The sequence below is a fragment of the Amblyraja radiata genome, chromosome 5, assembly GCF_010909765.2.
Source record: "Amblyraja radiata isolate CabotCenter1 chromosome 5, sAmbRad1.1.pri, whole genome shotgun sequence".
Lineage (NCBI taxonomy): Eukaryota > Metazoa > Chordata > Chondrichthyes > Rajiformes > Rajidae > Amblyraja > Amblyraja radiata.
In genome coordinates this window covers 57,455,485-57,480,241 of record NC_045960.1, presented here as the reverse complement: position 1 = coordinate 57,480,241, position 24,757 = coordinate 57,455,485, and the positions used below count along the sequence as shown (strand labels likewise).

The following is a 24,757-nucleotide window of genomic DNA, read 5'->3' as shown; positions in this document are numbered from 1 at the left end:
TCCCTCTTCTCCCAGCGAGCAAGATGCCTAAAAGTGTGATAACGTATACCTCCAGATTCAGCAACAGTTTCTTCCCAGCTGCTATCGGGCAACTGAACCACTCTATCAACAACTAGAGAGTGGTCCTGAGCCACTATCTACATCATTGGAGACCATCGGACGATCATTAATAAGACTTTACTGAACTTTATCTTCACTAAATGATATTCCCATTATCGTGTATCTGTATGCTGTGAATGAAATGATTGTAATCATGCATTGTGCTTCTGCTGACTGGTTGACCCACAACAAAAGCTTATCACTGTACCTCGGTACACGTGACAAAAAGCTAAACTAAACTTCAAACTCTAACAGGAACATGCATGTCCTGAATTCGTAATCACACTTTTAAAAGCATCCCACTTTCCAGATGTTCTTTTGCCCATAAACATCCTATTTCAATCAACTGAAGCAAGTTCCTGTCTAATACCATTAAAGTTGGCCCTGCCCCAATTCAGAATTTTAACTCTTGGCCCCATGACAGTCCCAGTCTATATTGGGAAAGTTAAAATCCCTCACTGTGACAACATTATTAGTCTTGCTGCTGCCTGCAATCCCCTGGCACATTTGCTCTTCTAATTCCCATCAATTATTTGGGGGCCTACAGTACACTCCCAACTAGGCGATCCTTCTCTTTATATTTCTCAGCTGCATCCATTATAGCCTCATTGGACGAACCATCAGTTACGTCATCTTAGACAACTGTCGTGACATTCTATTTAATCAATAAAGCAACATCCCCTCCTCTTTTACCCCCACCTCCATCTTTCCTGTGGCACTTGTAACCTGCAACATTAAGCTGCCAGTCCTGTCCCTCTCTTAGCCAGGTTTCTGTATGACTACAACGTATTTATCCATGGCCCGAGTTCATCCACCTTACCCGTCAGGTATCTGGCACAAAAATCAATCCATGGCCTTTCCTTACTCATGTGTATCTCTCCACTGAACTTACTTTCATCACCTTTCATACATCGGTTTCCAGCCTCTCACCTGCTGCAGTCCTACATTGGTTCTCATCATCCGCACCCATCTTCTCCCCCCCCCCCCCCCCAGGATATTGGAACCCCTCCAGTTCACGTGCAACCAATCCCTCATGTACAGTTCACATCTATCCCGCTGGAGATTTCAATAGCCATAATCTGAATCCCTGCCCTCTGCTTCACCTCATGCGCCATGCATTTATTCATCCAATTTTCCAAAACCTGCCCTCAAGAATATGACAACCAGGATTAACTTGGAGATTACTACCCTGGATGTCATACTTTAATATTTTGCCTAACTCCCTGTATTCATTTTGCAGAACCTCAAACTTTTTGCTACCCCTACCCATGTTATTTGTGCCAACATGCAAAGCAACATAGATTCCAGCATCCCCCCCCCCCCCCCCCAGGCTAAATTGGTCGACGGTCCTTAATTTTCTCCCTCATTTCCTTCCTTCCTCATTTCATTTCACACTTAATCGCTAATTTTCATGGGTTCACTAGTAAAACCCTACAAAACAACTGCAGAATATTCACATAATATTTAACTGTTGTATTTTCAGCCATTATAACAACTCTGCACCACATCTCAAACATTCAGATTCAGCTTTAATTGTCATTGTCAGTGTACAGTACAGAGACAACGAAATGCAGTTAGCATCTCCCTGGAGAGAAACATAGAATATGATTTCAATAAATAAATCTATTTACATGCATACAGTCATAGCGTTTTTCCTGTGGGAGGAGAGGAGTGTCCGGGGGGGGGGGGGGGGGGGGTGATTGGCAGTCACCGAGGTACAGTGTTGAGTATTGTGACAGCCGCAGGGAAGAAGCTGTTCCTGGACCTGCTGGTCCAGCAACAGAGAGACCTGTAGCGCCTCCCGGATGGTAGGAGGGTAAACAGTCCATGGTTGGGGTGAGAGCCGTCCTTGGCGATGCTGAGCACCCTTCGCAGACAACGCTTGCTTTGGACAGACTCAATGGAGGGGAGCGAGGAACCGGTGATGCATTGGGCAATTTTCACCATCCTCTGCAGTGCTTTCCGGTCGGAGACAGAGCAGTTGCCATACCATACTGTGATACAGTTGGTAAGGATGCTCTCGATGGTGCAGCGGTAGAAGTTCACCAGGATCTGAGGAGACAGATGGACCTTCTTCAGTCTCCTCAGGAAGAAGAGACGCTGGTGAGCCTTCTTGACCAGAGTTGAGGTATTGTGGGTCCAAGAGAGGTCATCGGAGATGTTGACCCCCAGGAACCTGAAGCAGGAAACACGTTCCACCTCCGTCCCGTTGATGTGGATGGGAGTGTGCGTGCCACCCATAGACTACCTGAAGTCTACAATGAGCTCCTTGGTCTTCTTGGAGTTAAGGGCCAGGTTGTTGTCAGCGCACCATGCTGCTAGGAGCTGGACCTCCTCCCTATAGGCCGACTCATCGTTGTTGCTGATGAGGCCAATCACCGTTGTATCATCTGCATACTTGATGATGGTGTTAGTACCATGTACAGGTGTGCAGTCGTAGGTGAAGAGGGAGTCGAGGAGGGGGCTCAGCACACAGCCCTGTGCAACCAGGGTGAGGGTTGAAGAGGTGTGCTTGTCTAACCTAACAGACTGGGGTCTGTTGTTTAGAAAGTCCAGTATCCAGTTGCAGAGGGAGGGGTCGATGCCCAGGTTACCGAGTTTGGTGATCAATTTAGAGGGTATAATGGTGTTGAATGCTGAGCTGTAATCGATGAACAGCATTCTTACGTAAGTGTCTCTGTTGTCGAGGTGGGAGAGGGCGGAGTGAAGTGCCGTTGAGATGGCATCCTCCGTACTCCTGTTCTTGCGGTAGGCAAACTGATAGGGATCCAATGTGGGGGGTAGGCAGCCTTTGAGGTGTGCCAGGACCAGCCTCTCGAAGCACTTGGTGATGATGGGAGTAAGTGCAACTGGGCGGAAGTCGTTGAGGCTTGCCGCAGTGGAGTGTTTTGGCACCGGCACGATGGAGGTGGTTTTAATGCACGTGGGGCCAACTGCTTGGGCAAGTGACAGGTTGAAGATGTCAGTCCAGACGTCTGTCAGCTGCGCAGCACAGGCCCTGAGGACACGCCCGGGGATGCCGTCAGGGCCAGCAGCCTTACGTACATTAGTCCTACTCAGTGCCACGTACACGTTGTAGGGGGTGAGTGTGAGGGGTTGGTGATCAGCAGGGAGCACAGCCTTGATGGCTGTCTCTAGATTGTCCCTGTCGAAGCGGCCATAGAAGTGGTTAAGCTCCTCAAGGAAGGAGGCGTCGCTGGATGTGGGGGTGGTGTTGGTGGCTCTATAGTACGTGATGGCCTGGATGCCTTGCCACATGCGTCGGGGGTCGGAGTTGTTGTTGAAGTGCTCCTCAATCCTGAGCTTATGGCAGTGCTTGGCCTTCTTGATGCCCCTCTTCAGGTTAGCCCTGGATGAACTGTAGGCTCGAACATCGCCTGACCTGAAAGCGGTGTCCCGTGCTTTCAGCAGTAGCCTGACCTCGCTGTTCATCCATGGCTTCTGAGTTCGTCCATTTTGTTTGCCAGTGAGCGCACATTGGCGAGGAAAAGGCTAGGAATCGCTAGCCTGTGTGGGGCTAGCTCTAACCTGGCCTTTAACCCACCTCTGCGTCCCCGGCGGTGCATTCGTACGCGTCGCCGTCTGTTGGTGCTTCCGGTCGGCCTAGCTGGCTTGGTGCACGCTGGTGTTCTGCCGCTCCGTTGCTCCGGTGGCGGTCTCCAGCCCCGCGGCTCCGCTGGCGTTCTCCAGCCCCGCGGCTCCGCTGGCGTTCTCCAACCCCGCATTTCCATGACCATCAGCTCTTCCAAATCAAAAGCTCAGTAACAACACAGTATTCTGCTGACAATTAGGATCAAAGAAAAAATTTCATTTGCTCTACCATGAGCATATTTTAAATGGGGTCATAAACTGCATCCTGTTTCAAGTTTATCAGGTGGTGTAAACCACTTTAACATCAAGACCTTTAACATCTCCTCCCAATAAAAAATGATTGGGTTTTTTCACCATCATTGAAAAGAAAAAAAAGACCAAGCACAGTTATCTCTGCTCACATACAACACGAGGAAGATCATTTTGCTGAACACAGCCAAAGTTTTGAACTTAAGACAATATTTTTATGTTTGATAACTACTATGAATTCACAAGTATAAAATTCAAGATTATAAAGTTATTAAAATAGAAATGTTCATGGTTTAATAGCATGTAATATTTTATTCAAGTTAAGAGTTGTGTTCTCGTATAAATGAAAACTAATGGCATGCATTGAACTTTACATTAAAAAAATATTTTATTTCCGATAAAATCACAAATTCAGTTACCAGAGTCTATTTGTGTACAATTTGGGGATATATATGAACCAGTGTTCAATCGTACTTTTATTGCCACATGTTCGAAGTACAAGCACAGTGAAAATCTTTTCATACAAACATTCCAGTAGAGCATTGTCATATATATCCCCAAATTGTACACAAATAGCCTACTGATTCCCTCATGCAAGAGGTGCCATGTTTTGGTACCATTTTCAATGTCTAGTCCATGCTCTAGTATTATGAGCAATGCCCGTTCATTTCCCCATATGGAATGTTAGTGAAACAGCCTTCATTCCCAAACATGCAAGCAAGCCGTTAAAGAAGAATGTTTGAGTTGCTCAGTTGCCAAAAAAAATCTGAAGTTGGTTTATGTCACAATCAAAAATCTTGTGAAAATCCTTCAGAGACTTTCACAAATTAATTAGAACAATGATTTTCAATTCAACTTTCATGAAAAAATTCCATCCAGCATTCTTCATCAGACACAGCCCAGAACCAAGTAAAAACCTGCGGCACACTCAGGTTACAAAACTCTGATCCCAAAAGAATATGGCATAGTGATGCAGCTGATGCAGCTGCTGCCTGTGGGGAGTTTAGATTTTTTTTTTGCAATCGTGTGGTTGCCTCCATGTGCTCTGATTTTCTCCTACATGGTTAATCGGCCTCTCCAAACATGCCCGCATTGTTTTGGAAGACGGTGAAAAAGTGAGTTAATATAGAACGAATGCAAACAAGTGACCACAGATTCGTGTACACATGGTTGGCTGAAGGGCATGTTTCCATACTGTATCTCTAAACTAAAGAAATCACAGAGCTTTCCGATAAAACATTCAGAACTGCTTTGGTAAACTGCTTAATTGCCAACATGTGAAGAGAAGGAATACCAAAAAGATAACCCGTGTGAAGAAGGGTTTCGGCCCGAAACGTTGCCTATTTCCTTCGCTCCATAGTTTCTCCAGCACTTTTGTCTACCAAAAAGATACTGGTGTCTTTTCAGTGTTTAAGTGGTTACACAATTCTAGATTTGATGATCAGAGTGCAAGACTTAACACTCAATTAAGTGCAAAACTCAAAATTTGAACCTGGAACTGCAAATTGAAAACACTCCCACAAAACAAAACAACAAGCTTCAAGTCCAAAATATAATGAATGTGGCTATAATTAAAATAAAGGTCAAACTAAGCAAGAACAGCATTCAGGTTAAGCCAGAGCAAACATACACTCATGAAACAATCCAATTTGGTATGTGGTGTTTTTGCCTCACAACAGAACTAAAATGAATGGATAAACACAAAATGGTGGAGTAACTCAGCGGGACATTACTCAGCGAGTAATTCATCACTGGAGACACAAAATGGGTGAAGTTTCAGGTCTCACATTCAGAGATGCTGCCAGTCCCATTGAGCTACTCCAGCATTTTGGGGCTATCTTCAATTTAAACCAGCATCTGCAGTTCCTTCCTGCGCATAAAATGAATGTATACCATTCACAGAAATCTAATTTTAATAAATACTAGACTACGTGGGTCACCCCCAACTCAATATTCCACCTCTTCACCAATTCCAATATTGGTGGCCAGTGGGGGGGGGCGCCTTACTGGAGCGCTAGCATGGGTGTTGTGCGCTGAAGGGACTGGTTTCCAGAGGGCTAGTATGGACATTGTTGGCCGAATGGATTCTTGGGCTGGCGTCTCAGTCACTCAAGCCTGTTGTGCTGGCAGCTCACTCACTCACGGCTGGTGGGCTCGCAGTTCACTCACGGCTATTCCTTGAAATTCCATTTCAAGCAGGGTGCAAGGCCACCAAATTCAAGTGCAGTTTCATAACATTTCAAGCAGGGTGCAATGCCACTAAAGACAGCGAGTCGTGACCTCTCCCTCCCCCATCTTGCAGAGACTGAGACTCGCCCACACTTCAGGGTTTTATAGTCCCCCCCCTCCCACTAGAAGGGGCGTGGCCTTCATGGCGTGATTGACAGGAGAATCTCAACATTTTTTAAACACTAATAACTCTTTTATTTTTAATCGATGGGGAAATTCCTCGGCACCTGATGAGCGGAGGGGGACTCTGAGTAAGATGGCCAAAAGTCACAGTCGTATGTGGTAGCGTTTTTTCTAAAATCAATATAAAGCACAAATAGGAAGTGGTCAAGATTAGACTTTTAATTATATAGAAGGCAAGGCAGCTCTAATTAGGCAAGGCAGCTCGCTTTAGCACTTTCAAAGAGCAAGCCATCCCACTGGATCCAAGAATGACAAACCAGAATACTTTCCTCGCAATGGCAGATTAGAAATCTTTGACAGGAAAGCGCGCAAACAAAAGCTTTTCACTGCACCTCGGGTCACGTGACAATAGTAAACTAAACTAAAATACCCTCAAATGGGTTGCAGTACAAAAGGATTAAATAATGTTCCTGCTACAGACCTTTGATTCCATACCAGCCACTTGAGCCTGGGAAGATGACTTCAGCGTGACTCTTGGAGAGGAATACTGAACAAGCTCAGCAGAACTACACCTTAAAGATCATGCTAGGTTCTCGAAACTTGGATCAGAATCTTGCAAGGCGATGTAATTTACTTACTATATCGAAGAGATGCAATGCAATGCAGGAATTATATCCTTTACTGGTGGACTTCAGAACAAAAACAAAAGGACAAGCTTAATATTAGAGCAAAGGGTGACACAGTGGTGCTGTTGGGAAAGCTGCTGCTTTACTGTGCCAGAGATCTTGTGTGATCCTGACTTTGGGTGCTGGGTATGTAAAGTTTGCCTCCGGGTTCTTCCCACATCCCCAAGACGTTGTTGGTTATTTGGATTTGGTAAACTGCCCTTAGTGTATCGGAAGTGGAAGCAATAGTGGAATAACATGGCACTAGATTGGGTGATCCGTGGTCTGCATGGACTCGGTTGGCAGAAAGGCTTATTTCCAACCTGTATCTATCAACAAGATAGTGTGGTAGCGGTGTGGAATGAGCTTCCAGTGGAAGTGGTGGCGGCAGGTTCGTTGGTATCATTTAAGAATAAATTGGATAGGCATATGGATGAGAAGGGAATGGAGGGTTACGGTATGAGTGCAGGCAGGTGGGACTAAGGGAAAAAAATTGTTCGGCGCGGACTTGTAGGGCCGAGATGGCCTGTTTCCGTGCTGTAATTGTTATATGGTTATATGGTTAACAATCAAATAATCAATCAAAAAAAAATCAAGATATCATAAAGCATTTTTTCCCCCCAAAACAAGGCGAAATAGAAATCTGGAATAGTATTCCAAATAGAAATCTCATTGTTACGGAAACTGGAATTACGAAATTTCAATACATTTTTTCAAGACTATTTCATCACAGATATCGATCAAGTTAAAGAAAAGAGAGGACAAGGTACCAAATTACCCACAATGACAAAACCGTCTCAAGTCTTTAAGATCTACTCATGTCTCAACATCCTAAACAGCCTAAATATTAAATTAAAAATATAGAATCATTACTAAAAAAGTTACATCACATGAAGTAGCCATATGGCCTAATAGTGTCTGTGCCAGTCTAAAAAAGAGCTATCTGCCCCAAAGAGCTATCTATCCCGACCCAAAACATCATCTGTCCATTCCCTCCACAGAACCTGCCTAACCCATTGATTTCTTAGTGCTCAGGAAATCCAATTGAGTCCTTTAACCACACTATTGAACTGTCCTGCAAAGTCCTATGTCTCTATATGGGCACACATTTTACAATGCCTTTCTTCCTCCATACCTCAATGTACTCCCAATTATTATATATTCCCTAGTCATTTGGAACTACCCATATGCATTCTCATATTTCTCTGGAACGAATCCTTTTGACACAATTATTCCTTCAGTCTAAAAAAAACTATCCTCTACACCGTCAATAACAAAGCCAGCATTTGTATCATGTGGAAAATGTATCACCACCTTTAAATCTTAAAATACCAGGATGCATTTTAAAAGCAAGCAATCATTGCTAAAGCATATGGAACACCACCATTAACACCATTCCAATCACACAAAAGGAAAAAAAACATGGCCTTTTGTTTCCTGTCACTGAGCCAATTAGGTTCTCTTTTTTGGCCAGACTGCCACGTGGGAGCTTGTCAAAAACCTTGCTAAAATCCATGTACACTGCATTAAAGACAGTTCTGTCATTAATCTGCCTTGTTAATTTATCATAATCACTAGTTAGTTACAATATTCTATGCTGACTCCCCTTTTTGACCGTATATTTTTAAATCAAATTTTATACCATACCACAGAACTGATTTCAATAATTTTCCACCCAAAGTTAAATGAATTGAACTATAATTAATTGGATTACTCGTTCCTCCTTTTTTAAACAACTTTATTTTCAGTCTGCAAATTCTCCAGCTACTTCCTGGAGCCAACAAATAATTAAAAATTGCAGCTAGTCTTCAAGATTTCCTTCTGTTTCCTTTAACTTCCAATGATCCCTTTGACACATTGACTGTTCTGTATTCTATCCAATATGACAAATTCATAAACTTCATAAAAAGCAGAATTACGTCAATATTGAAGACAACAACAAAATAATATTCAAAATCTTATTTACATGATCCACGTCTACACATGTTACATTTTTGGTCTTTAATACTTTTTGGCTCTACTCCTTTTCTGTCATCCTCTTGGTCTATATTTAAAACATCTTTAGACTCCCCAATTTTGCTATTCTTCTATGCAATTATGATTTCCCTTTTAAACTTCTCACCTACAATTTATGTGATTCTAGATTTTCCACTGTATTATGCTCTCGTACAAGTTTCCATTTTTGACTCCCTTTCCCCTCAATGAACATAGTTTTCCTGGGGGTTCCTGGTTTGGCAGTCCCATCCCAATTCTTTCTGAGAACACATTCCCTTGAATGCCTTTCATTGCTACAATTGACCACCCAGTATTTGTTCATAGAATAGTTTTGTTACGTTGCACACATTGAATAAAATTAGACTCACCACAATTTGGAATCTCCACAGCTATTTCATCTTTAAGGGGCTGTCACACTGTACAAGGTAATTCAAGATTTCTCCCGAGTTTCCAGATTCGAACTCGGAGAATTAAGGTAATAGCCGTTCGTAGGTACTCAGGGCTCTAGTGGACATTTTTCTACAGTGCTGAAAAAAACTTCACGAGTTACCGCGTTTCCCCGAGTACCTGCCGTTAGCATTACGAGCCGCTACGAGACATCCACGAGCTCCGATGTAGCCGCTACGTACATTCTACGTACTTACCACGAGTTTTTTTTTTTTTTTTTTTTAAACTTCGGAGAGCTCTTGAATTACCTCGTACAGTGGGACAGGCCCTTTATCCTTTTCCACAACTGCACTAAACCTACCTGAATCATGATCACTATCACAAATCTGCTCTTCCATCGATACTTCTTCCACCTATCCTGATGAATTACTCAAAATTGAGTCACTTGACATTGCATTAGGGTCAATTCCCTTCTGTAATGTTGCGAGTGTTTTTGAATGCCAGAAAGTTGAGAGTGCATAAACGTGTTTTTAATATTTCTCAAACAGCTTGGAGAACTCATGATTTAGAAACCAGGAGCTGCAGATGCGGTTAACACAAAAGGACACAAGGTGCTAGTGTTATTCAGATTCTAAAGTGTCCCATCCCAAATGGTCATCTATCCATGTTCTCCAGAGATGCTGTTTGCCCCAGTGTTACCCCACCACTGTGTGTCAATTTTCAGCTCGAGCATCTTCTTTTCATTCTGCAGGTCAATCCATGTAGTCTCATCTGATGATCTTCAAGCATATTCCTTCAATGGGAAAACTCCAAATCATCTTACTGGTGCTTGGTCTCATTTTCCTCACTGCAATTTCACCCTCCTTTCTCATACAGTTAAGATTCTTTCCAAGTTCATAACTCTCATTAAGATATGCATTTGATGCTGCCCATCAACCAAGCTCCCAAATATACCACTGCTATCAACTCACCCTCTCTCTCTCCCACTCCACATTTCAGCACAAAATACTGAACAGGGAATTAAGGAATGACAAAAAATGTGAAAGAATATTCACCAATAAAAGATCTGCCCCAGTAAGATCTGACCCAACATGCAACATTCTATCAAAATACTTCCAAAGAGCCGAGACATTGAGCCATGCTTCTTTACCCAATAGTCTTTTTTTATTTCTGCTGAAACTATTGACATGTAAAGACTTCCCAAGAAATGCCACATTTTCAATTATTTGCTCACAACAAAAACATAGAAAATGTATTTGAAAAATCAAATGGACTAAATAGCACACAAATTTTAAATTCGAGGATAAACATGTTAGTGTTAAAATTAGTGTTGCTGGGGTGATCCTTTTACAACTCGAATAGCTACTGTTATATGGCTCTCCAAAGTGAATTCGCTTCAACAGAAACCAAACCTTAAATAAAACTAAACAATGCCCTAGGGTCAAACATTCTACTGTACACAATTCCCATCAGAATTGCTAACAAATGTGCAAATTGCGTTGTACTGCTAGTGTTGTACTTTAGTTAGAAGACATACAACCCACAGAATTGGGATACCATGTTTTTGGTGAATACATTATTAAATCAATTGTGTAGCCTTTCCCCAAATTTGAATGAGGGCTCTCACCAATATATAAGTAAAGCATCCCACTTGTTTTCTAAGGTAGACAAAAATGCAGGAGAAATTCAGCGGGTGAGACAGCATCTATGGAGCGAAGGAAATATGTGACGTTTCGGGTCAAGACCCTTCTTCAGTTACCCACTTATTTTATTAGCCAAATGGGAATAAAATATCACATATGTATGGCTACTAATTATCTCTGCAAGGATACCTGGCATTGTGAAGGTATGAGTAAATATTGAAATTCTATAAAAATATTTGACCGCTAATCAATTGGCGGATTCACTGATAGCATTTGTGCAGTTCCGTGCAGCTCCCCAAAGGTCACTGACAACTTGGCAAAGGAATAAATAAATCGGGGTACTTTAACATTGCTGGTGTAATGATTTGGACAATAATTAAGTCAAGTCTTTCTAGCACATTCCCCTCCCCCCCCCCCCTTCCCTAACCCCACCCCGAACCGCAGTCACCCGACACTGAAACTTACTTAATTTGGATGCTGAAGACCAATTCAACAGGCTCAAAGCATCTAGGATTCCTGCAGTGGGGTCTCAGTGGAAGGAGGACCATGTCAAGTGCACTCCCCCCTCCAGAGTGTTCCCTCCAAAATTCTCGGTCTATTAGATAATGTAAGTGATGCTAAGAATATTCAATGCAGAAATATCTCCAAGGGTCTCTAAAAATACTAAATAAGTCAACATGAAACGTCACCTATCCATGTTCGCCAGAAATGCTGCACGACCTGCTGAATTACTCCAGCACTTTCTCTTTTTTTGTACACCCGCTTTTGGACAATTACAATCAGCTCAGATGTATTTTCAGCTCGAGCATCTTCTTTTCATTCTGCAGTTCAATCCATGTAGTCTCATCTGATGATCTTCAAGCATATTCCTTCAATGGGAAAACTCCAAATCATCTTACTGGTGCTTGGTCTCATTTTCCTCACTGCAATTTCACCCTCCTTTCTCATACAGTTAAGATTCTTTCCAAGTTCATAACTCTCATTAAGATATGCATTTGATGCTGCCCATCAACCAAGCTCCCAAATATACCACTGCTATCAACTCACCCGCTCTCTCTCCCACTCCACATTTCAGCACAAAATACTGAACAGGGAATTAAGGAATGACAAAAAATGTGAAAGAATATTCACCAATAAAAGATCTGCCCCAGTAAGTTCTGACCCAACATGCAACATTCTATCAAAATACTTCCAAAGAGCCGAGACATTGAGCCATGCTTCTTTACCCAATAGTCTTTTTTTATTTCTGCTGAAACTATTGACATGTAAAGACTTCCCAAGAAATGCCACATTTTCAATTATTTGCTCACAACAAAAACATAGAAAATGTATTTGAAAAATCAAATGGACTAAATAGCACACAAATTTTAAATTCGAGGATAAACATGCTAGTGTTAAAATTAGTGTTGCTGGGGTGATCCTTTTACAACTCGAATAGCTACTGTTATATGGCTCTCCAAAGTGAATTCGCTTCAACAGAAACCAAACCTTAAATAAAACTAAACAATGCCCTAGGGTCAAACATTCTACTGTACACAATTCCCATCAGAATTGCTAACAAATGTGCAAATTGCGTTGTACTGCTAGTGTTGTACTTTAGTTAGAAGACATACAACCCACAGAATTGGGATACCATGTTTTTGGTGAATACATTATTAAATCAATTGTGTAGCCTTTCCCCAAATTTGAATGAGGGCTCTCACCAATATATAAGTAAAGCATCCCACTTGTTTTCTAAGGTAGACAAAAATGCAGGAGAAATTCAGCGGGTGAGACAGCATCTATGGAGCGAAGGAAATAGGTGACGTTTCGGGTCAAGACCCTTCTTCAGTTACCCACTTATTTTATTAGCCAAATGGGAATAAAATATCACATATGTATGGCTACTAATTATCTCTGCAAGGATACCTGGCATTGTGAAGGTATGAGTAAATATTGAAATTCTATAAAAATATTTGACCGCTAATCAATTGGCGGATTCACTGATAGCATTTGTGCAGTTCCGTGCAGCTCCCCAAAGGTCACTGACAACTTGGCAAAGGAATAAATAAATCGGGGTACTTTAACATTGCTGGTGTAATGATTTGGACAATAATTAAGTCAAGTCTTTCTAGCACATTCCCCTCCCCCCCCCTACCCTAACCCCACCCCGAACCGCAGTCACCCGACACTGAAACTTACTTAATTTGGATGCTGAAGACCAATTCAACAGGCTCAAAGCATCTAGGATTCCTGCAGTGGGGTCTCAGTGGAAGGAAGACCAAGTCAAGTGCACTCCCCCCTCCAGAGTGTTCCCTCCAAAATTTTCGGTCTATTAGATAATGTAAGTGATGCTAAGAATATTCAATGCAGAAATATCTCCAAGGGTCTCTAAAAATACTAAATAAGTCAACATGAAACGTCACCTATCCATGTTCTCCAGAAATGCTGCACGACCTGCTGAATTACTCCAGCACTTTCTCTTTTTTTGTACACCCGCTTTTGGACAATTACAATCAGCTCAGATGTCATCAGTGATTCATCTTTACTCACTTTGACAAAATTATCAGGAAACATTCCCCTCTTCCCATTTAACTCTCCGTCACACCATCCTTCTTCTTCAAGTTTTCTTACATTCTTAATGAGATCACCAGCCCTCAGAGTAAGTTCATCATCATGCGCAGCTTCATAATCATATTCCACAGTAACCTCCACTGTAAGAGAAAGAAAATATACAGTCAGTCATACTGAAACCAATCATTCTCAAAGGAGTTGGTGACGGTAAAAATAGTTAATCAGCACCGACACAATGTGCCGACTTCTGATAAACATTCTTCTCAAGTGGCGAATGGATTTATAATTCTTAATTAAACATTCTCATGGCACAATCTTACATTGCTCCACCCAAAGATGATGCCACACCTGCATTTTATTCCTGGATTTAATTTCCAGCTAACCCAACTCATAATTACATGCACAAGCCCTTAGCAGCACATTATTCATACATGGGAGAGGAGGAAGAAATGTAATAATTCAATCTCAACCAAGCAAAGTAATCTGGAACAACAAATGCTTTTACTCCTCCTCACCCTGAGAAGCCTCTCTCAAACTGCACCCAATGAATTCCCAATTGCAGTAAAGTGAAGATGGCCAAGAAATTGGTAAAAGCCCAGTCAAAGCTGTAATCAGCAAAACTCAGGTCAGCTGCCCATAAACAATTAAAAAACACACCTTGTGAAGACCTGAACCCTATCGCTCTTCTCAGAGCCACCCACATCTCTCAGGAAACGGCTAATCCCGACTCAAGCAATCTGGGACCGGGTTCAGTGCCAGGGGAAGATAATTTCCATTATTGTGGATCCCTCGTAGCTCACTGACATTCACTGGACTCGCCACATCCCCAGCATCTGATATAAAATACTGAACAGAGAGTGGGCTGTCCAGACCGAGCCACACTCGGACTGGGGATGTGTTCGGCTTCAGGCTCAGTTCAAAGCCATTTCCTTCTCTGTGATTAGACAAAACCAACAAGTACACTTACACAATGATAACACCTTGTTCGGTTAAAGTGAACAATTGGCAATAAAAGACACCATTCCCCGCATCCAACCCACGACACCCATGGTCCTTACAATGGTTTACTGTATTATCAAGCAACTGATCATTTCCCCAATTTATATGGCTCCAAGCTATTCCAGCAAGTACATCTCTGCACTATAGCATAGAGCATAGTTAAGTGACTGGGAGTTGTTCATTAAATGGGTGGTTTCAATTTTAACTGTGCAATGTAAACAGGTATGAATGTCAGTGATTTTCCCCAAGTAAACATGCCAGAAAAGTATTTACAATGGTTAATGGAATTGATTTGTTCCTTTCCCCATGGTTGATAATCAGATTCCAATTGAGATTATAGGGTACTTCACATGTGACCTTAACAGCACAGTGGAACTCCCTGTACCAGCATGAAAACAGAGATTTTAGACATTCAATTATGCGTCAGAACTGATAAAAGTGTTACTTTCAAACACTCACAACATTCCTAGAATAAATGTAAAATTGTTGTAAGAAATAAAACATGTATAAGCTGCTTCTAACTTACATCTTCAAAGCAAGACAAATTTATCATTTTGTTTGAGCTTCATTTAAGAAAAACAAAATCCAAAGCCTGGGGCTTCTCACCCTGAGGAGATTTTTTTTTAAACCTGCCTTAGTTTGCAATTTCAGTGAAGTAATGGCCACTGAAGTAACCAAATTTAAACATTTCCAATGTGTAAGGTAGGCAGTGTTTTGGCTACCTAATTATTTCTCCTCCAGAATCATTTAGTAAAATAAACCAAAGTGCAGTGTAGAAGAGCACAGCAAGTGTACATTCAGTGTGGAATATCACAAAGGTGGGGCTGGATCTCCCTTTTTACCAAATTGTGTCTCTTAAACACAACCGCCCGTATTCTACGAATTGCAAAGTTAGACTTTCCTTAAACTCACCCTAAACCTGCCGCTCCGTCTGACTAAACTCGACGCTCGGATTATGAAAAAATGTGGTATTCTGGTAGCGAGGTTTAGTTAGACTAAAGTCTAAGGCGAGTCTAACTTTAGACTTTGATTTTAGCTGAGTCTAAAGTTAGACCGCGTTTTAGTTGCCATGGTGACGATGTCTGCTTGTACTGCACATGTGCAATGCAATAGCAGAAGCATGAGCAGACGACAACTTCAACATGGCTGACAAAAAGAAACAGCAGAAAGGAAACTGGGACGCCAGCGAGAAAGAATTTCTCCTGACCTTACTAGCCGACAAAATTACAATTATCGAGAAAAAAAGGTGCTATGACAAATTTATTTTGTTTTGGACAACTACATTTTCTCATGTAAAACCATGAATTCAGAAATCTTTGAAAGGATTTCATTCAATATTTCTCAGAAATAAAATGATTTTAACATTTACATTTACCTGTACATTCACAGAATATCTGCCCTTCCGATTGACAAACATCTGAGCGAGGTTCCCACCTGGAGTTATGATTGGGACATGTGTGCAATCAATTGCCCCTATCAAGCGGCAATACTGGTAGAAAACATTTTGTGTTTCATGAACTTGCTGGGGAGTTGATGGGAAAGAGATATAGGTTCTTATCCATTGGGCAATGTGGGATGACACCTCCTGGACTATACGTGACATAGATGGCTGTGATAAACCTGCATCATCACCATGCATTAGTTGGAAAGTTCCTACATAGACAATGAAAGAATTTCTCTTTTTAAAATTTCCTATCCCTTCTTCTGTTTAACTGACATTAAAAGCAATTTTTTCTGAGAAAATGTTGATTACCATATATCACTATAAAATAAAAAAATAAAAAACAACACACTATAGAATTCAACATGAACGGCCAATTTTTCTCTCCGTAGCGAGGTTAAACCTCCCTTAAACCTGCCCCCTGCTGAGTCTAAATTTTGCGGCAAGTTAGACTATAGTCTAAGGTCAGTCTAAGCTTTGGTGATTAGTAGAAAGACAACTTAGACTTTAGTCTAAATATCAAGGATTTAAACCCGCCGTCGAGTCTAAATTGCAGGGTTACACCTGCTGTTGGGTTTAAAAAAATTAGTAGAATACAGGCCAACGTGTCTTAGATCAAGATTTTAATGAGAACGAAGCATATAATAAAAGGCTTACTCCCCACTGTGGCTTAAACAATTTTGTCACAGACTGAATTCTCTGGATTACTTTGACATTTGATAAGAACTGAAATCATAAAATTGTCCTCTGAGCATTGTGGGCTTTTTTATTCTGTTACCAATTTAAATTGGACTACAGCATCGATGAGACAGCTAACAGCTTCCATAAAATTAAATCCAGCTCCCAAAGAAAAAAAATCTGTGTTGCAGAGTAAGGAATTGAATCTAGAAATGTAAACATTGGGATCTGCATGATCAAAGGCATTAGATCAGACCTAAACAAATGGCAAACAAAGAAAATAGCACTGTAGGCAAGGATCAAGCTGCAGGTAAGAACATGTGACCATTAACAATTTTTCTAAACATACCCTAAACATTAAATTTTATATCTCGTTCGCACTCCCGAATGGTCCACGAAAAATACCTATCAGGGGCCAAGGCATTTCCCATCGGCTTACCCAATGGCTTCCTGACAGCCTATACTTTGAAGCTGCACCAGACATAAAGCTGGAGGGCCAAATAAGTATATTCAGCTCAGGGAGTGGCACCAGTCCATGGGCACAAATGCATTGCCATTTGACTTCTCAGTGCATTCTGCAATTGTGCCAGGATGGATGTCCTCAACACACTCACAAACATGCTGTAGCTTACTAACACCACTTAACAGAACAGGTCAGGAGAATAATTGAAATAACTGGGATAAGAACTAACAAAGGCACAGATGAGGTTTACTGGAGCAGTTAAACATGGATTTTACGGTGAGTGTGAAGGCAGGATAGGAAAATTTGCCCAGTTGGACACAGACAGCCTTAATCATGCAGCAAATGCTCTGGTCTCCAGGCCACAAAGGATGTCAAAGGCAAGGACAGACAAAATGAACATTTGTAACTAGGAATGGAACAGCCTTATGCTGGGCCCTAAGAACAAATGTTCAGTTTACCAAAAGTTTAGTTGGAAGAAATATCTACATCTCCAATATTAGGGAATTATCAACTCACAGAAACACACAGGATGGGGGAAGAGGGGGTGGAGAATGTATGCAACTAGAATTCAGTGTAAATCTGAACATTGACATTGTAATTATCTCATCAAGCAGTTAATGTACAAGAGATGAAGGGATAATAGGCAGGTCATGAGCAGAATTCCAAAGTAAACAGTGCAAGAAAAATAAGCATAAAAGGGATTCAAGCCCAATTGCAGAATTTCTTTGCTTTGCCAATTCCAGACAAACTCTATTCATACCACCCCAACTCCTAACCCAATATCAATTTCCAATTTATACCCATTCATAGCTGCACCAAGGTCACATTAACCAAAATAACAGCAAAAGCAACTTAAAGATACAGACAATTATCGATTACTATTATGACTTTCTTGCAATATAGAATACAAAAGTTGATGTTTCAGTTGTGCAAGTCCTTAAATAAGTCACAGTAACAGAACAATGTACAGGAAGGGTAGTGATGAAGGGGTGCTGCACAAACCCCCTGAGATCCTGTCCAAATTATAATAATCAAGGGATATTTTCTTGGAGGAGATTATTCATTTACTTAATGGACAAAAAAAAGTTACAATAGCTTAGACAAAGTGAGAGCAGACTGTATCGGGTGGTTGAAGACCAGTAAGGGAACAGTGTTACAAGAGATTTAGAAAACACGGCATCAGTGGAAAGAGTATGCAGTTAATATTTCAGGTTAAAAACATGACCTGAAATGTTAACTGCTTTTTGTTTCTACAGATGCTGCTCAATGGCTGTGTTTTTCCACACTGAAATTTAGTGTGGACCTGGACACTTTGCAGAGGGATGTGAGGAATAGTAAATTCATTCAAAACTCAGTTTTTACACCAAAGAATGCACAGGAATAAGCTGGTATTAGAAGGAATAAGTGTTAAGCAAATATGAAAAAAGTATGGATATGTGACATTCATCCTATCTGTTGCAAAGAGGAAGAGAATACAAAAAGAAAACTCCAAGTTGTGCTCAGAATTAAATGTCAAATTTGTTGTTTTGCCAAAAAAAAAAAAATTTGCATTTTTAATAACACATCTTTTAGGGAGGTATTTTACTCTCCCCAAAATTGCCTTTTTTATGCTTCAGTCTTCAGTTCCCTTTTAACTGTTCTACAAACGGCTTCTTAGAAATATAAACAACCCTAAATAAGACTTATTTTGTATATTACAGTGAAATTATTTTGTATATTAGAGCGAGTCTTAAAACTTTTATGTTTTAAAGGTTTAAAAGTTTTAAAGTTTTTAAGCTTTAAAGATTTAAGTTTGAAATCTTAAAACTACAAAGATATCATCTTTAGTGTAATGTAAAGATAGCAAAAGCTTTCAAGGTTGTGACATTTGGTTAGGAAACAATAAGAAAAGTATTCAGAGATTAGAGTTTTGCTTATTAGCTTTGGTAATCCAAATTTCTTAATTAAATTGATTTGAAAGCAAAATGACAGATAATTAAATTGTGAACTTGTCCAATAGCCAAGACTCATTTCATATTAAACAAACAGGAAATTCAGAGGGCACGTTCAGAAAAATATATGTATATGTGGCTTCAATACAATATAAAATAAACTTGTTTCTGCTCGAGGGACATTACTAATAGACCATGCTTTTTTGTTTCATTTCGTGACCCAAATCATGTTTCTACCTGTGTTTATAACATATTGTGTAAAAATATTATAGAAATCATACCTGAAACTCTTCAAGAACAAAACCTGCACATATTTTTAAAATATGAACGAGAAAAGAAAAAAGTTCAATGTATATATACACACACACATACTCACAAGTACATACACACACACACTTATATATTATATATAATAATAATAATAACTTGTCTATTGTAGTTCAGAGCTTATTTGAGGTTGTAGTGTTTAATAGCCTGATGGCTGTAGGAAAGGTGGTGTTCCTGAACCTGGATGTTACAGTTTTCAGGCTCCTGTACTTTCTTCCCGATGGCAGGGATGAAATGAGTGTGTGTCCAGTATCGTGTGGGTCTCTGATGATGCTGGCTGCCTTTTTGAGGCAGCGACTCCGATAAATCCCATTGATGCAGTTAACGTAAAACCCAATGATGGACCGGGCAGTGTTCACAACCTTTTGCAGTCTTTTCCGCTCCTGGGCGTTCAAGTTTCCGAAATAGGCCGTGATGCAACCAGACAATATGCTCTCTACTGTGCACCTGTAGAAGTTCAAGAGAATCCTCTCTGACATAACAAATCTCTGTAATCTTCTCAGGAAGTAGAGGTGTTGATGCGCTTTATTTATTATTGCATCAGTGCGCTGGGTCCATGAAAGATCTTCGGAAATATGCACGCCCGGGAATTTGAAGTTTTTGACTCTCTCATATAAACAGGGTTGTGGGTCCTCATCCTTCCTCTTCCAAAGTCCACAATTAGTTCATTGATTTTACTGATATTGAGAGCCAGGTTGTTGTGCTGGCACCATTTAATCAATCAGTCGATCTCACTTCTATCCTCTGACTCAAAAGAGACTGCAGAGACTGGAACAGAATTAAATACTGCAAGAACTCAGCAGTCAAGTTGTACAGCTCAGAAGCAGGTCTTTTGGCCCAATTTATTCATACTGACCAAGCTATCTTCCGGATGTGGTCCCATTTGCCTACATATTCCCTATTTCCCTGAGCTAGTATTATTTACCTATATTTTGTCCATATTCCTGTAAATCTTTCTATCTATGTTTAGTTTAAAGATACAATGTTGAAACAGGCCAATCTTCCTATCACTATCTTCAATACTTGCACGTACGAGCAAATGCATTGTATCTACAGTGCATTCAGAAAGTATTCAGACCCCTTCACTTTTCCACATTTGGGTACATTACAGCCTTATTTTAAAATGGATTAAATAAAAACAATTTTATCATCAATCTACACACAATACACCAGAATGAAGCGAAAACAGGTGTGTAGAAATTTTTGCAAAGTAATTAAAAATAATTAACTGAAATATCACATTTACATAAGTATTCAGACACTTTGCTATTACACTCAAAATTGAGCTTAGGTTCATCCTGTTTCCATAGATTATCCTTGAGATATTTCTACAATTTAACTGGAGTCAACCAGTGGTAAAATAAATTGATTGGACATGATTTGGAAAGGCACACACCTGTCTATATAAGGACCCACAGTTGACAGTGCATGTAAGAGCAAAAACCAAGCCATGAAGATGAAGGAATTGTCCGTAGACCTCCGAGACAGGATTGTGGCGAGACACAGATCTGGGGATGGGTATAAAACAATTTCTGCAGCAGACTAGTCAGGATTGAGGGAAAGATGAATGGAGCAAAGAGATGCTTGATGAAAGCCTGCTCCAGAGCATTCTGGACCTCAGACTGGAGCGGAGGTTCACCTTCCCACAGGACAATGACCCGAAGCACACAGCCAAGACAACGCAGGAGTGGCTTCGTGACAAGTCTGTGAATGTCCTGGAGTGGCCCAGCCAGAGCCTTGAACCCAATCGAACATCTCTGGAGGGACCTGAAAATAGCTGTGCATCGACACTCCCCATCCAACCTGACAGAGCTTGAGAGGATCTGCAAAGAAGAATGGGAGAAATTACCCAAATACAGTTGTGCCAAGCTTGTAGCATAATACCCAAGACTTGAGGCTGTAATCGCTGCCAAAGGTGCCTCAACAAAGTACTGAGTAAAGGGTCTGAATACTTATGTAAATGTGATATTTCAGTTATTTCTTTTTAATTACTTTCCAAAAAATTCTAAACACCTGTTTTTGCTTTTTTACTATGGGGTATTGTGTGTAGATTGATGGTAAAAAAAAATGGATTTAATCAATTTTAGAATAAGGCTGTAACGTAACAAAATGTGGAAAAAGTTAAGAGGTCTGAATACTTTCTGAATGCACTGTGTAATTAGTGCACTCAACATTTACCTCAATTTGACAGTTTACAAATAGTTAAGCTACTAAAATTTGAATGTTACTGTTAATCTTCCAAGTACAGGTAATAACTTCTGATTTTAGATTTATCCATCTATGATGCAGCAACATCAGAGTTGAAAAAATTCAAACAGTACCAGGCAATGAAGAAAAACAAACCATAAAGCATGGAGACACAAGGAACAAGACGCTGAAATCTTGAGTCAAACAAAGGCTGGGAGTAACCCAGCAGGTCAGGCAGCATCTCTGGAAGACATGGATAGGCAACATTTCTGGTCAGGGCCCTTCTTCTGGCTCATGGTTAGGCAGAATTCGAATCTGAAGAAGGGTCCCATCCAGAAACATCACCTATCCATGTACTCCAGTGATGTTCCCAGAGCTGCTAAGTTGTTCCAGCACTTTGTGTTTAAAACCATTAAATATACTCAATTCTAAACTCACACCACACATCAAACTTTTGTTCTCATTTCTTTTGGCTTAACAATTTTTTGGTTTCCTAGAAACTTTAGGTAAATGTTCTCATTACAGACACTACAAACATACAAGCTACATTGGCAGCTTACCAAATTTATATTTAGATGTGTGGTATTTAGTTAGAAGAAAAGCAATTTTGTATCAATTGTTTCTGGATATTGCTACAAGCTCCAATGTTCACAGGGATGGGAATTCCAAGGGTTATTAAAGTTAGCGTAAATAGCTTTGACTGTTACAATATATTGGGTATTACATTTTTTGTTATTCCTTGCAATTCCACAAGATAATGTCTTCCTATATTATATACTTTGCACAGTCCCTTGGTTTAGAGAAACAAAATATATTTATTGAATAATCCCTTCTCTATGCAGTACTGATATTTGGTTATGCATAGCACTCAATCACATGCTCATACATTTATCTTTCATTTACTACCACAGAACAAATCAAGAACAATCTTCTTTGATTTTGGACTCTATTATTGCAAACCAAACAATGATTTTGTTCTTTTTAATGTGGTTAAACATTGCTCAAAAAAAGTTGAAACAAAAATAAACCAGTTCAAACAGAAAAAGAACAAAATAGTCCTAACATTGTTGAACAAAAACAATACATTATTCATACAGCATTCTTATCTCAGCACCTGGAAGAGATCCTGAATGGATTCCACGAAATTCACTGGATCTTGCAAAGGAACTCAGGCAGCACCTCATACCCACAATCTCCAACAGCAAAATGGGCAGTGGCAGCAAGCACATGGGATCACCACCATCTTTAGATTCCACGCACGTGTCAGACATTACCATGAATTTAAATACCCACCTTGCGTTGCTTCTGTTATAAACGGGTCCCTTGCATTATTGTTGCACAATGCATTACATTTGAGAAAACCTGATTTATCCTGCAGGCTCTTGTCTTCAACTGTTATTCATTTAATATGTTACAGAGAATTTTATTCTTATATTTCCCAAAATGTCTCTTATTTTGTACTTGCATAGCAATGGCGTGCAAATGCATGGATTTTGATATAAAATATCAAAGTCTCATTTTATCATCCGAAACTGTGGTATAAAACGCCAGTCTGGAGTTTCCAACACACAGAAACTAGCTCTTTATAACAAGTCCGAGTTAGACAGTTATATAGCACAGAAACAGGTCCTATGTCCCAACTCGTTCTTGGCTAACACGGCATTTTCCTGAGCTAATTCCATTTGCCTGCATTTGGCTCTTTCAATATCTCCTTAAGTTCTCCAATCCCAGCAACCTCATTGCGAATCTTTTCTGAACCTTTTCTAGCTTAATCAGGTCCAACCTATAGTATGGCATCGAGAAATGCACACAACATTCAACGTACAGTCTCACAATGTCCTCTACAAGATGTTCCAAATCTTGTATGCAATGACTCATACGATGAAAATAAGCTTGTTATACACCACCTTCATCACCTTGTGTGCCCATGTTGCCACTTTCAGGGACCTTTTAATTGCATTCCCAGTTTTATTTGTTCACCCGGGCCCTCTTGTTTACTGTGCAAGTCCTGCTATGGTTTAAATTCCGAAAATGCATTACATCAACGTCCAAGTTTTGTTATATCCTTTGACAACCTTCTTCGCTGTTTCCCATATTCGCAATTTTGATGTCAACCAGAAACTTAACTAGCATGCCACCTACACCCTCAAAGTTGTTAATATAGATGACAAATAACAGAGATCGCAGCACCATTCCCTGGAACTTAGATAGAAACATAGAAAATAGGTGCAGGAGAAGGCCATTCGGCCCTTCGAGCCTGCACCACCATTCAATATGATCGTGGCTGATCATCCAACTCAGTATCCTGTACCTGCCTTCTCTCCATACAGTCTCCAATCACTGATTCCATTCACCAATCCTATTTGTATCCGATTGGCTGGGTCACCCTCAATGTCATTGATCTAACCTTCTGGACGAGTCTATCACGCAAGGCATTGTCAAATGTTGAAGTCCATCCAGACAACATCTTATCCTTTCTGCCAAGGCCCTAAAGTAATTTATTCTCTTGCTTCCTCCAATTTCTTAGAATACACTTGGTCAGGTTGCAGAGAATCATACATTTAGGTTTAGATTTATCATCATCATCATGTGTACCGAGATAGTGAAAAGCTTTGTTTTGCTTATTATCCAAACAGATCAGAAATACCAAACAAATAGAACAAAAGGGAAGACCAAAACCAACCCTTTCCTTTGTTACTTTTTTTTCCCTCATGAATCTTTTAAGAATTGCCTTTACCTTATCTACCAAGGATCTCCCATATCCTCTTATTGACAACCTGTGTTTATCAAGACTAATTCTTCCTTGTTTAAAATCCTAGCTGGTCTCACCTGGTTTTACCCAACACATGTCACCTTTTTCCTAACTACAGCCTCAATATTGCTCATCAGCCAGCCCTTCAATCGAACAACATGTTGACCCTAAACTCTCCCTATCTCACTTTTAAAAGACACCCACGACCCAGAGTTGCGCAGTAGCAATTGCTATTCTAGGTGCCCATGCAAGTATCCATTTGATCTCTCATCATAAGATCATGAATTAGGCCATTCTGCCCATCAAGTCTACTCCGCCATTCAATTGTGGCTGATCTATCTCTCCCTCCTAATCCCATTCTCCTGCCTGCTCCCCATAACCTCTGACACCCAATCACAAATTTATCTATCTCTGCCTTAAATATATCCACTGACTTTGCCTCTGT

At 40.4% G+C, this 24,757-nt stretch overlaps 1 protein-coding gene across 4 annotated transcripts in view; it reads right to left on the bottom strand.

Moving 5' to 3' along the window:
• Positions 1-24,757, bottom strand: part of LOC116973334 (CD2 associated protein) — a 155,602-nt gene that overhangs the window by 119,701 nt on the left and 11,144 nt on the right. For 2 of the 4 annotated variants that reach the window (XM_033021295.1, XM_033021299.1), the window contains one exon: positions 13,595-13,674. In XM_033021295.1, coding sequence (XP_032877186.1) covers positions 13,595-13,674 — 80 coding nt within the window. Of the gene's footprint in view, positions 1-13,513; positions 13,675-24,757 lie in introns of those variants that run through there. The other 2 variants (XM_033021294.1, XM_033021297.1) reach the window with 2 other exon arrangements.